The sequence below is a fragment of the Musca domestica genome, unplaced genomic scaffold (assembly GCF_030504385.1).
Source record: "Musca domestica strain aabys unplaced genomic scaffold, Musca_domestica.polishedcontigs.V.1.1 33, whole genome shotgun sequence".
NCBI classification, from domain to species: domain Eukaryota; kingdom Metazoa; phylum Arthropoda; class Insecta; order Diptera; family Muscidae; genus Musca; species Musca domestica.
In genome coordinates, this window is record NW_026712312.1 from 2,237,210 (window position 1) to 2,251,493 (window position 14,284).

At 35.6% G+C, this 14,284-nt stretch overlaps 2 protein-coding genes across 2 annotated transcripts in view; both read left to right on the forward strand.

The window, feature by feature from the left end:
• Positions 1-7,324: 7,324 nt before the first annotated feature.
• The window catches only part of LOC101894765 (uncharacterized), a 244,614-nt gene continuing 237,654 nt past the window's right edge, over positions 7,325-14,284 (forward strand). Inside the window, exon 1 of the mRNA XM_059125368.1 lies at positions 7,325-7,694. The gene's annotated coding sequence lies outside the window, so the exon portion shown is untranslated. The remainder of the gene's footprint in view (positions 7,695-14,284) is intronic.
• Positions 7,688-12,553, forward strand: LOC131803732 (uncharacterized). The gene has a single exon (XM_059125367.1). It carries the CDS (start codon positions 7,760-7,762, stop codon positions 9,479-9,481), a length of 1,722 nt encoding a protein of 573 aa, XP_058981350.1. The 5' UTR covers positions 7,688-7,759; the 3' UTR covers positions 9,482-12,553.

The following is a 14,284-nucleotide window of genomic DNA, read 5'->3' on the forward strand; positions in this document are numbered from 1 at the left end:
TACAAATCCGTTTCAGGACATTTGAAATCGATCTAGGGATGACCTCCGTCCGCCTGTCTGTCTGGCAAGCTGGTGCGCACGATAACTCTCGAAGGAAGTATCCGATTTCATATAAACTTGCTACATCGTAATATTGTTGTCAAACATAAATCGAGTTCGGGGATGGGCAATATTGGTCCCCCTACTTCTGGTACCTCCCTCACAAAATTTCAACATTTTTAAAGAAAATAATTCACTGCACAGAAAGGGAAAGGATAATCCGATTTTGCTCCAACTTTGCGAATCCTAATATTTACAACAGCTCTAGGTAAATCGGTCCACTCTATCAAGTACCTCCCCCACAAAGGGTCAAAATTTTGACAAATTATAACTCTTATAAAATGTAATAAAAGAGTCCGATCGTCTTCAAATTTTACACATTACTATATTTTTATTAACCCAAGGTCTGGTGTGAAGAGGGGATATGTCGGTCTACTCCTTCTGGTACCTCCCCCACAAAGGGTCAAAATTTTGAAAAACAAAATCGATTATAACATTCGAAATAAGCATCCGGTTCTCTTCATATTTCACACATTCCATTATTTCTACTAAAAAAAGATCTGCTGTGCAGATGGGATATACCGGACCACTCCTTCTGGTACCTCCCCCACAAAATATCTACATTTTGAATATCCATGAATTTCATAAAACACGAAATTAACATCCGATTCCATTCAGGCTTGGTACATCTCAATATTTAAGTCAGCACAAGATCTGTTATAAAGATGGTACTGATCGGACCATTCCTTTTGGTACCTGCCCCACAAAGGGTCAAACTTTTGAATAACCAAAACGGTCTACTACGGTCTACTGTCGGTCTACTCCTTCTGGTACCTCCCCCACAAAGGGTCAAAATTTTGAAAAACAAAATCGATTATAACATTCGAAATAAGCATCCGGTTCTCTTCATATTTCACACATTCCATTATTTCTACTAAAAAAGATATGCTGTGCAGATGGGATATACCGGACCACTCCTCCATGAATTTCATAAAACACGAAATTAACATCCGATTCCATTCAGGCTTGGTACATCTCAATATTTAAGTCAGCACAAGATCTGTTATAAAGATGGTACTGATCGGACCATTCCTTTTGGTACCTGCCCCACAAAGGGTCAAACTTTTGAATAACCAAAACGGTTTACTACGGTCTACTGTCGGTCTACTCCTTCTGGTACCTCCCCCACAAAGGGTCAAAATTTTGAAAAACAAAATCGATTATAACATTCGAAATAAGCATCCGGTTCTCTTCATATTTCACACATTCCATTATTTCTACTAAAAAAGATATGCTGTGCAGATGGGATATACCGGACCACTCCTTCTGGTACCTCCCCCACAAAATATCTGTTATAAAGATGGTACTGATCGGACCATTCCTTTTGGTACCTGCCCCACAAAGGGTCAAACTTTTGAATAACCAAAACGGTCTACTACGGTCTACTGTCGGTCTACTCCTTCTGGTACCTCCCCCACAAAGGGTCAAAATTTTGAAAAACAAAATCGATTATAACATTCGAAATAAGCATCCGGTTCTCTTCATATTTCACACATTCCATTATTTCTACTAAAAAAGATATGCTGTGCAGATGGGATATACCGGACCACTCCTTCTGGTACCTCCCCCACAAAATATCTACATTTTGAATATCCATGAATTTCATAAAACACGAAATTAACATCCGATTCCATTCAGGCTTGGTACATCTCAATATTTAAGTCAGCACAAGATCTGTTATAAAGATGGTACTGATCGGACCATTCCTTTTGGTACCTGCCCCACAAAGGGTCAAACTTTTGAATAACCAAAACAATCATAAAATCAGAAATAAACATCCGGTTCTCTTCAAATTACACACATCACAATATTTTTTTTTTCACTCAAGGTCTGGTGGGAAGATAGGATATATCGGCGAACGGTTTCTGGTACCTCCTCCCCCCAATAGGTTCAAAATTGTGAAAAATAAAAACGCGAAATAAGCATCCAACTCTCTTCAAATTTTACACATCCAAAGATTTTTCCTAACTCAAAATCCGTTGTGAAGATGATAAATATCTGCCAACACCTTCTGGTACCTAACCCACAAAGAGTCACAATTTTTAATATTTTTATCTGTCATATCTTGCGAAACAAGTCGGCGATTCTTCACAACTTGATATATCTAAATATTTCTCTTAACCAGAAATCTGCTGTGAATATCGAAAATTATCGAAATTTATCAATTAACAAAAATTATGATTTCGCATAAAATTGGATATAAAAGTTCGTTTTCCTTTAATTTTTCCCCTTATCAATACATATAGAAGTATATATTAGATGAAGTATGAAAATGGAATACGTGGGTCCGCTTTGTCTGGTACCTCGCTCATATTTCTACATTTTCCAAAATTGTGCACATAGCTCGTATAAAGTATAGGATGTGGACGATAATAGTCCGAATCTGGCACGTTGTAATATTTCTATCAGTTTAAGGTCATATACGAATTGGCCAATATTGAACCCCCCCCAAAACGGGTCAACGTCGTGAATAATCATAACTCAATGCTGGGGGTATACATCTGTCGGCAAAACCTACTGATACTTTTTTTCTTGTTATTTTACCACTAAAAAAATGTACTGTACAAAATATTACATCACTTTAACGATATATTGTCCACATTGGCCTTCCCCGTTAACGGTTCAAAATTCAAATAGTTGAGAAAGTTTGTTCCTTTTACGATTTTATGATTGTGTTTTGTTCCTCACATGAATTTTCGTACTATTGTCTACAGTAAATACATGTTTGTGTGCCTACATACAGACACACTTTTAAAACTGATGCAATGTCCACACAGAATTCCAATAACGTCTTGTCTTAAACATTAAGGTGATTCACACGGCAATCAAACATAAAAAAACACAAAGAAAAAAGTTTGTTAAACTCTTTTAAGAAAGCGTTAAATATTTCCTCCAACACCAATCACCACCAAGTCGAGTGGAATTTTCATTAAAACGATTCTTGGGAAAAGATTAAACACCTTTAATGGCATTATTCGGTCAGAACTCTTTTGCCATTATTAATTATTATACCTATGTCTGGGCACATTATCGTTAAACATGTAAAGTATATTACAAAAGCAACAACAATAAGTAAAAATTAAATATAAGACGCCGGTTGATTTTCACTTATCAGTTTGAAAAGAAAAAAAAAATGCATGCATCTTCTTATTGTTGTTGTTTTTGTTGCTGTTGTTATTGCAGAATATTATTTATATTATGGAATTATTTTAATGTATTTCAAATTGTTTATTTATAATATAGTGTGTAACAAAAACACAAACAAACATACACTGCGCTGCATCCATAGGTACAGCTTGCCGTGCACAAGCAAAGAAACAACAACAAAAAAGAGGATCAAAGTACGTGATAATACTGATCGATCGAATCGAACTGAGGAGCAATGGACCAGCCGAAACAGAGATTATCAAAAATGCCATACCGTATTATTTTGTACTGTAGGCTTTTTTGTATTTGCACAGTGGGCGCAAGGAAATGCGGTTTGTGGTGTATTGTAGGCCAAGATACATCCTTGATTGGAATGTCTACGCAAATTGAAACTAAACAAGATCACGGAGAAAAAAATACGAGACAATGAAATGTCAGAATGCTTGGAGACACAATTAATCGAGGATTTATTCTTTTTCTGGTTTTGGTATTTTGACGCCGTTTATAAAGTTCTGCTGCTAAAACTAAAAACGTTCCAGGTGATCATTATAATGTGTTTAGATACAACATTTTATTCCGTTTAACTCACATCATCAAGATTTATTGGTAGATAAATACAGGTAGACGCATCGCACAGGTGATGGGGCAATGAACTGTCAAACAAAATTTTTGAAAAACGATTATTATAATAACCTCCGAATGACATCGTATAAGAAAACATATAAGAATCTACTTAAATTTGAAAACAAATTTAACATTTGTTGACATATCAATATTAACAAGCTTTGTTGCATCTACCTGCATTCTTCACAGCGAGCCCTATTATCAATTTACTTTAATAAAAAGTGTTGTTTGTTTGTTGTGTGTATGGTAGAATAAAGAAGGTAAAGTCATGCAAACATATGTTTACATTTTTTCAACATCTCATATATGTTTATAAATCCATTGTAAGTACACAAATCAGAGATGAAAACCTAGTTTTTAAGCAGTGAAATTTGACAAGGTAAATTACAAAAAAAATCAGAAATGGGAATACTTATTTGAAATGACTTTACCTTCTTAATTTTACTATGTCATCATGTAATTTTACAAAGTCATCCATAAAGTATTAAAGTAATAATTAATTAAATTAAAACCAACGGAAATAAAAACATATGCATGTGTGTGATAGCAAGAATTATGATTCATATGTAAAATGAAAATTTTGCCACACACACGGAAGTACACATGTATAATAAAAGTAATGTAAAACCCTTATCATCTGATAGCAGCTTCAGGCATATATTTTTAGATTATATAGGTTATATTCATGGTACAATAAAACAAGGTAACCTCAAATATAATAATAAATTAGTGTAAATATCTTGCCAGCTGTATGTCCATATTTAAGGAAAAACTACAAAATAAATGAAGGAACATCAATAAAACGAAATTGTAATCCTTTGATGGCATGACATTTATTACCATTGTAATTGTACCATGTTGTGATCTCCGTACTTGTCTTAGCATGAAGAAAATAATAATTGTATTCAAAATTCTACCATTATATAATCAAGTCTCACTTGTGGGACTAATATGTTAATTTTATGTTTTAAAGCCTCAAAAATGATAAAATATTTGGTCGTATATAAATGTCAATGTTTCTACGTCCATATTTAAGGAACAACTACAGTGAAGGGACATGAAATAAAAAATTAACCTATGAAAATTAGTTTTAATTTCTTGCCAGCTGTACGCACATATTTAAGGAAGAACTACAAAATAAAAATTTGACAATGAAGGGACATCAAATAATGAAATTGTAATCGTATGATTGCATGAAATTACCTTTGCAATTGCACCATTGGCACGATATTGTCAACTGTACTATCATACAGCAGCAATAAAAAAATAATCCGTGATTGCATGAGCTTACCTTTTTAATTGTATCGTGGAGACATGATAGAATTCGAATATTGAACTAGTAGTGGCGATTAATATATTTATACACAGGGTGAGATGAAAAAACTGCAACCAAATTCAGACTGCTGTCATTTCTAGGCGACTGGTCCGACAGCGGTTAAAATTATTCCTGTGACACCTCATTCTATTGCTTACAAGTGTACAAAAGCATTGTGGTGAGAATTTTCCGGAAAAAAGTTATAAATTCGTGATGGAATTCAAGCGTGATAGTGTGATTTCTTTTTGGCTGGAAAACCACAAGTGGCTATCGTTAGAGCAATCCAGCATTTAAATGTGAATAAGTCTTTAGTGTCACGTACCATCGCTCATTACTGTGAGACTGGTAGCGTAGCCCGACGTCAAGGAAGTGTACATCAGCAAAAATGGTTCGAAAAGTAAAAAAGCGACTGGATTAAAACCCGCGTCGCAGTGGTCGAGAAATGCCTCGTGAGCTGAACATATCGCAATATTATATTCGGCAAACATTGAAAAATGAGTTCGGGGTGAAGCCATTGAAATTCCAAAAAGTGCAAGAACTTACACCGCAACAGAAAGAAAATAGACTCAAAAGAGCTAAAGAGTTGCTTCGCTTGGCCGAAAGTGGTGAACAGCCGAATTTGGTTTTCTCCGATGACAAAACATTCGTTGTCCAGCAGTTTGTAACAAACAAAATGTGTTTAACAAACAAAACGTGTTTACTTGCCAAAGCGGTCTGCTGAAAATGAGCACCTTCGGTTGGCCACCAGAACTCAAGCGCAGGCCATGGTGATGGTGTGGACCGCCATAACAGCCGATGGTCGCTCTCCGCTCGTATTAATCGACCGTTGAATCAGGAATAAATGACGAATATTATCGCGAAAATATTCTGGAGGGTGTATTAAAGCCTTGGGCACGTACACATTTTGGCCGCAGACCTTGAACATTCCAACAGGACTCAGCACCATCGCACTAAGCACATGCCACCCAAGAATGGTTACATAATGAGGTCCCTCGCTTCATTTCCAGCGCACAATGGCCACCTAAAGCTCCGGATATCAATCCGTTGGACTATTGTGTCTGGAGTATTTTGGAAAGCAAGGTTGGCACTAAAAAATACTAAAAAGTCGATCACGTCAAGCAAGCGCTTTGCCGGGAATGGACCAAAATACCGCAGAGCAACGTTCGGGCAGCGTGTGACGGTTTCATTGGCCGTGTGAAGGCCATAATTTGTGCCAAAGGAGACCAATTCGAAAAAATCTGAACTTATTCTAAAAACTGATGCTATTTCCGACATTTTTTGCGTTCATTCAATAAAATTAAAAAAAAATGTATAAATTATGACTTTTGACTTGGTTGCAGTTTTTTTATCTCACCCTGTAGCTGTGAAGAATTTATTTAGAACAAAGGTGAGAATATATACAACGCTTCTTTGACCGGCTTAAGTCATCGGCTGTATAAATTATGACTTTTGACTTGGTTGCAGTTTTTTTATCTCACCCTGTAGCTGTGAAGAATTTATTTAGAACAAAGGTGAGAATATATACAACGCTTCTTTGACTGGCTTAAGTCATCGGCTGTATAAATTATGACTTTTGACTTGGTTGCAGTTTTTTTATCTCACCCTGTAGCTGTGAAGAATTTATTTAGAACAAAGGTGAGAATACCTACAACGCTTCTTTGACTGGCTTAAGTCATCGGCTGGCTTCTTTGGAAAGAACAAAACAGCGTGGGGCCAAAATCGAACTAAGTCAACCTAAAGAGTTCTTTCTTCTCATTCTCATCTTAAAGCTTACTTTACACGGCATGTGTAAAAGTAGGACCAAAATCGAACTAAGTCAACCTAAAACTTTGTTTCTCTACGATGAAGACAACTGATGGCCTAAGCCAGTCAAAAAAGCGTTTAATGTATTCTCATCTTAATGCTTGGTTTACACGGCATGTGTAAAACGCGTAATTTTGCTGTCAATGCAAAAAACTTGTTAAAATAAACCTTATTCGATTTCTTTTCCTTATTTGATTTCTTGTCCTTATTCGATTTCTTTTCAACTACTGTACCCGGATTACGGTCCATCAAATTGCAATACGACCAGAGTATGGACACGATTTTTAAATGCAACACATTTTAAGAGCAATATAATAGAAGCATTAATAACACCACCACAACAACAGCAACACCAAAAACGATAATAAATTTGAAATGAAATCGAAAACGAAGATTCATCCCGATCTGGATTGACAACCAGAAAAAAGACGTGCACAGATAGCGAGTAAAGTCAATATTGCACGTTTACTTCTGATGATTTGAGGACTGAGCTCACCGAACGATGATAATATTTTTCACTTTGCAACGGAGATCAATCGAACGCGAACCGTACTAAAGATCTGACGAAACGAACGAGCGCGAGTGATAATACGGACTTGGTGTAAATCGAGTTTAATTGAAACCAACGTTTTTTTACAAAGAATCGAAAAAAGAACTATTGCGAATTAAACAATTTCACTACGAGAAACGAATATTGTAAAATAAGGTCCATAGAACAATAACAATTTAAAATATTAACAGAATTTAAAAAAAAATCGGAAGTGCTTAAACATGACCCAAGACTTTCAATCGAAACAGGACTATGCCCGACAACTACGTTATGCGCGATCAAAATTCCGACGCATTAATTCATTGGATTTAATACCGGAAAATCCGAGTCAAGAGGAATCCAACGATGACGAGGACAGTGTGGCCATACAGTCGCCCACACTTTTAAGTCGCTCGAATACCGGCATCAACCAAAAACTTTTACCCAAACAACAAGAGCAACAACAAAACCAGGCACAACATACCGCCGCCAGTCCACAAACATTGATGGGACGTTTCCAAAAATTCTTATGGTTCTGGCCAAATCTTCTTGTGAATATGGTCCTTATATTGTTACGTTACCTACTCTACATCCCCTTGTCCATAGCTGCTCCCAGTTTCTGGCTATCCGCCTTGTTATGGGTATTTTGGAAAATCATAAGAATACCAGTGGAATTTTTCAAATGGGTTTGGAATCTGGATAACGGCAGCAATGCGGCCCAAGGAACGGGCGGTATGCAACAGGGCGCAGGAGTACCCAAACGTACCGTACTCATTAGCTGTGGCAGTACCATACAAACTCTGCACTTGGCCAGAAATTTATATTCTTCATCGGGCGCCAGAGTTGTGGTCTTTGAATTTGAAGGACACTTTGGTTTGGCCCGCTTTTCGGCAGCCGTTGATAAATTTTACACCGTACCCAAGCCCACGCCACAAAATGTCGACAGCTACATTACGGCCTTGTGTCACATTGTACGCAAAGAAAAGCCTTCGGTTTATATACCCGTGTGTGCCACAAGTCCGGCATATTATGATTCAGTGGCCAAGCCCCATTTGGAGTTATTGGGCTGTGCCACATTTATGACCGGGGTACAGGAAACCCTCATACTGGACGATTGTTTGCAGTTCTATCAGAGATGTGCCTCACAAAATATAGCTGTGCCACCCTATGTTGCCCTATCGGCGGCCCATGAACTTTGGGAGCTATACGAGGAGGGTTTCATCAGTCAATTTCGCCATATCCTATTGGCAGTATGCATGCAAGGTGTTTTGGAGAGATTCAAGTATATGCTGCCTCGCCAGTGGCGTGATCTGCGTTTTACCCATGAAATCAATGAACGCCAAAAATGGTTGGTTGTGCGCGATGTACCCGGTGAACATTTTGTCACCTGCACCACCATTAAATCCAGCCAAGTGGCGGCCAATGTTAGCTGTCGCGTGGACAGTGATACCAAAAATCTAATACCAGCCACTGCCACAGATGCGGAACTCATAGATTCGTGGCTGAAGACATTCTTTGGCAAAGTTCGTTTTCAACGACCCATCAACTGTCACATCAGTTTGCGCCTCATCAAATGTCAATCTACCGGGCAATTTTTACCCCTGGGCATACGTTTGGGTGTCTCGCTGCCGTACATATGCCACAATCGATCACATGCCCAAATCTTGTGTCGCACCATGAAATGTGTCCATATGAGACCATTAAATTTCAGCACAGCACCAGAAGAGGATGAAAGTACGACAGCTTCCGCTTCCTCGCTGGCATATTTTGGCGCCCAATGGTCTTCGGAATCGGTGGCATTGGACAAACGTGAAGCGTTGTTTGCCTATTGGGATCCCTTGCCCTATTGTGCCTATTATCATTTTCAATTGCCATTGGAATCGGTTAAGAGCTTTCTCCAGAGACGTCGTAAGACAACACCCAAAGTTGTAACACCTGGCCATCTCTCAACGTCGTTACATTGAAGACAAGCGTTGTGGTTTTTTGAATTAGAAGAAGAAGAAGAACCAAATGGTCTTTTTTGGAAATAATGTAACGTAAGATTATGATCATGATGATGCTTGTTTACTCGCTCAAAGTAGGTAGTGTAAATAGGGTTTTGTTGTGGTGTCTCCCTCTCCGTAGTTTTCCACTACCAAATTGGTTAATGAAAAGAAATATCTTTTTGAGTTATGCCATGTTCAGACGAAGATTATCTATGTTTATGTTATGTCTTGTCAAAAACGCTGTGAGACAAAAAAGTGGGAAAGGAAGCTCAAAGTGACTTAGCATGTCCCAAGAATTCACTCGGCCACAAGATGTAGCCGTGGTAAAATTAAGAAAGTAAAATCAGTTCAGATAAGACTTTTCATCCCTGCATTTTCTATAACGTACCTTGTCAAAATTTATTGAATAAACAACAGGTTCCCATGCCTGATTTCTGTGTATACAATGGATTTATAAATGTAAAGTTTGACAATGAGATGAGATGAGAAAAATTATAAACATATGATTGCATGACTTTACCTTCTTAATTCTACCATGGATGTAGTTTTTTCTTTCTATATATTTATTAAATATTTTTATAGATTGGTACTTAGTCCAATATAGATCACAATTAATTTGACATAAAGCATATGAAAACATTCGTCAAATAGGTAAATAAATTATAACGGTAAATGGATCTAGTGTAAACGTCTGGAGTTTCACAAACAAAATCGTTGAAATTGAAATGTCAATCAATTGAAAATATCAATTTATTTTGACAATTGAAATTATCAATTTATTTTGACAATCGAAATGATGTGGTTTATGAAATTATAGTCTGTAAGCATGTTTACATGTAATAAGTCCAGCGTATTTTAATTGTCAATTTTATTGCATATACGTCACATGTCAAATCTAGTGGATTCTTTGACGTTTAAATTTATTGGATTTACAATATGCCAAGAGCGTTTATTACAAATAAACAACGTGTATACATAAACACGTGTTTTCTATAACCAATGTGTCATGTGATAAATGTCATATGTTTGACGTAAAATTCATGAAATTGACAATCTAAACAGTGCATTGTTTTTAATACTTTCGGTGTAAATAAGGCTTAGGGTAATAATAAGTAAACAGCATGAAGTCTTCGCATGACATATTTTGTGACATATCATAGCGGGATGCCAAAGCAACGAGAATGCTGCCGTCGTTACATTTTTTAATAACAATTTTTACAAACTTGAATAATTTTTTATTCAAAGTTTTCTATTTCAAAATTGCTGGTTGCAAATGATTGCAAGAAGAGATTTGTCCGCCAACTTTCAAAATGTCTCTACAGATATTTTCGATTAACAGAAAACTTCCAGTAACAATTTTCAATAATTGTTACAAATTTTAAGGAATCCAGACACACCTATTATTTACAATTTCCATTTAATTTGTTTAATTGCATTTTCCGTCTCTGGAAACCAACATATTATATTTAATTAATATTTATATTTGTCCTGTCAATTATTTAAACTACCTACGTTCAGACACCAAAATTGCGCTCTTTGCAAGTTTCGGAACATAGAATTACTTCCCTAGCGAGTTTCTTAAGGTGGAAATACATAAAGCACTTATTTGGCTGGCTTAAGTCATCGACTGGCTTCTTCGTAGAGGAACAAAAGAGTTTTAGGTTGACTTAGTTCGATTTTGGCCCTAGGCTCCTTTGCTCATTTCGGAATAAGCCAGCCATATAAGCGCTTTATGTATTCCCACCATTAGGGTGGGGGGCATAAGCAGCTTGTCATCTTGGCTAGGCATATTAATATCAAATTATAGGGGTAAACGACGGCAATACATGAGGCGGCTCTAACATCCCTTTATTATATGTCACAAATTTTACCAGGCCGAGATGCCAAGCTGCTTATGTATTATTTCTCACTATGTTTTGACCATGCTAGAATAAAGAAGGCAAAGTCTTGCAATCATGTGTTCACATTTTTTTTAAAATTATTCATTTGACAACATCTTATTGTCAAAACTTATATTTACAAATCTTTTGTATACATACATGTCAGAGATGGGAACCTGTTTTCTTTGCAGTAAAATTTGACAAGGTAAATTACAGAAAATGCAGAGATGGATATGCTTATTTGAAATGACTTTACCTTCGTAATTTTACCATGTTTTTGACCTAGCCGCCTCTAAATATGCCAAAAATGTTGGTTTAATTTTGTAATATAAGATAATTGCAGGGTAAAATCCGCTTTTGTAGCCACATTGTGGTCTATTCTTAGTAGAACGGAGTTTTTGGAGGTGTTAACACTATTCTCTAGAAATACAAACTTTCCATCTCAGTGTAAGAAATGACCATTTTAATTAATAATAAGTTATTTTTCAATATTTTCTCGCAATGTCTTTAGACCAGCACTCCTCAAAACCGCGTGCCAGCACATAAGTCCAAAAAAGAGACAAAATAAAAAATATATATATTTTCTTTACATTTATCCATGTTTTTTGACACGAATCAAAGACTGGTTTGGGCTTGATTTTAGATGGTAATTTTGTTTCGCAGCAGACTTGTTAAAAGTAAATAATAAGCATCCATAATTCTCAGACTTTAAAACTTTCCATCCCCGACCATCATCATGAGTGATGAAAAATAACAGTAATTTGAAAAGAGTGCTTCAAAAAGAAAATCCAATTTAAGTGGGAGACAAAGATCAATGGAGTGGGCGAGAGAGAGACACCAACTACAAAGATAATACGCGAGGATGACACGCACAGTGAGAGAGAATTATACAGACTGATATTTGTTTTGATTGTTTTTGCATTTTGTTGTTGCCAATATGGTCGGTCGTTGTGACATTACAGAAAACTACTTGTAAGCAAACGAACAGCCCTCGTCCTACGCCGCAATAACAATATACTTACATATGTGTGTGTGTGGGTGGATGTAGGTGATGATTAAGTGATTAAACGATTATTTTTTTTGATTAAGTTAAACTATTGTTAAGTTAGTTTTAAGTTAATATTATCTATTTTATTTACGCACCAAATAAATCTGTTCATTTTAAAGAATACTCCTTTGTTTCTGCTCTGTGTTTTATTTAAACTTTCTCTTAACTTGATTAAACATATTTTTTAATTAAAAAAGAAAAGTTTACACTTGTATGCAAACGCCAGGACAACTTGGTTACAACTGAGTCAATTGGCTCAACTTTAAGCCCGTGTTGGCCATAACAAAGAAGAGGGTGTTTTTTTTTTTGTTTAAGGTGGAGACCAGTTCTATGTTACACACATACATACGTATATATGTGTTTACATTTCAGGACCTTATTGTGGTTGATCTATAGTTTTGTTTTCATTTTCAAATAAAAATGCACGTGTAAAATATATGTGGTAGACTTGTGTGCGTGTGTGTGAGTAATGCGTTATCATGGCAACGTGATAAGGACTGACAATGGCTACACAAATGAGACGGGTTGGTACCTTAAAGGACTTAAAAAATGTATTGCTCAACACTTGTCATTAATTAATTTGTTGCTCATCCATTATTTGTTGTTCACACCAGAGCTCTCTTTCTTTAGGTAGTTCACGTTCAAGGTGATATTCCCATAAAGGCATTAAACCAAGCTTGTGTTAAATTAAAGCCTACATTATCTCAAATATTGCAATATTTTGCAAAATAATATACACATGTACGTATTTATGTATGTACATCGTATGTCTACTTGTAGGTATTTATTGTCAACATTTATTAACCTTGATTGTCTTGAGTTTTTGTTTGTTTTGTCTATTAATAAAACTTATCAAGATAGTGAAGTGTCTGAATCATGTCTGAATATAAATGCCTAGGTAAATAGGTTTGATATGTTGAACATTTTGTTGCTAAGCTCAAAGAAAAACATTATTAGGGTTTTTAGGGTCTATTCAAAGCTGTGAAATGTTTTTCCCATGGTAGAATTAAGAAGGTAACCTAGTGCAGTCATTTTTTTAATTTTCAAAAATAATACCATTGACAAAATATATGATCATAAATTGACTATATATACACAAAGGTATGATTACAAATGTAATCATACATTTACAATTAGTTTTATTTGACGTCCCATCATTGTCAAATTTAGATTTTGATGTTCTTCCTTAGATATGAACGTACAACTGGCAAAAAAATTATAAAAAAAATTATTCATAAAAAAACAAATATTTTGCAAATTTTAACGACATTTATATCCTCCATCATCATCATAATCTAAACCAGAAAATTAACATGTTAGCCCCATAAAAAATATAAGACTTTAAATGGGTAGATTGGGTTGTCTTCAATCAATCATTTTTCTGCAGCTAGTATAAGTTTAAAGATCAAAAATAACGCTCCTTATTTTCATTTGACGTCCAATCATTGTCAAATTTGTATTTTGCAGTTCTTCCTTAGATATGGAAAAAATTTACATTTGTTTCCGATCAAATATTTTGCAAATTTTAACAAGTTTTATTTCCTCCACCAAGGAAGAGTACAATCTAAACCAGAAAATTAACATAATAGCCCCATAAACAATATAAGACTTTTAATGGGAAGACTAGATTTTTCTTCAATCTATCATTTTTCTGCAGCTAGTATAAGTTTAAAGATCAAAAATGACACGCCTTTTTTATTTGTCGTCCCATTATTGTCAAATTTGTATTTAGCAGTTCTTCCTTAGATATAGACGTACAATTGGCAAGAAATGTACATTTCTTTTCGACGAAATATTTTGCTATTTTCAAGACTGTTGTATCCTCTATCCTGGAACAGTATAATCTAAAGCAGG

What these genes read in the sequence shown, in the direction of transcription:
- LOC131803732 (XM_059125367.1), top strand. Translation starts at nt 7,760, where the DNA reads ATGACCCAAGACTTTCAATCGAAACAGGACTATGCCCGACAACTACGT.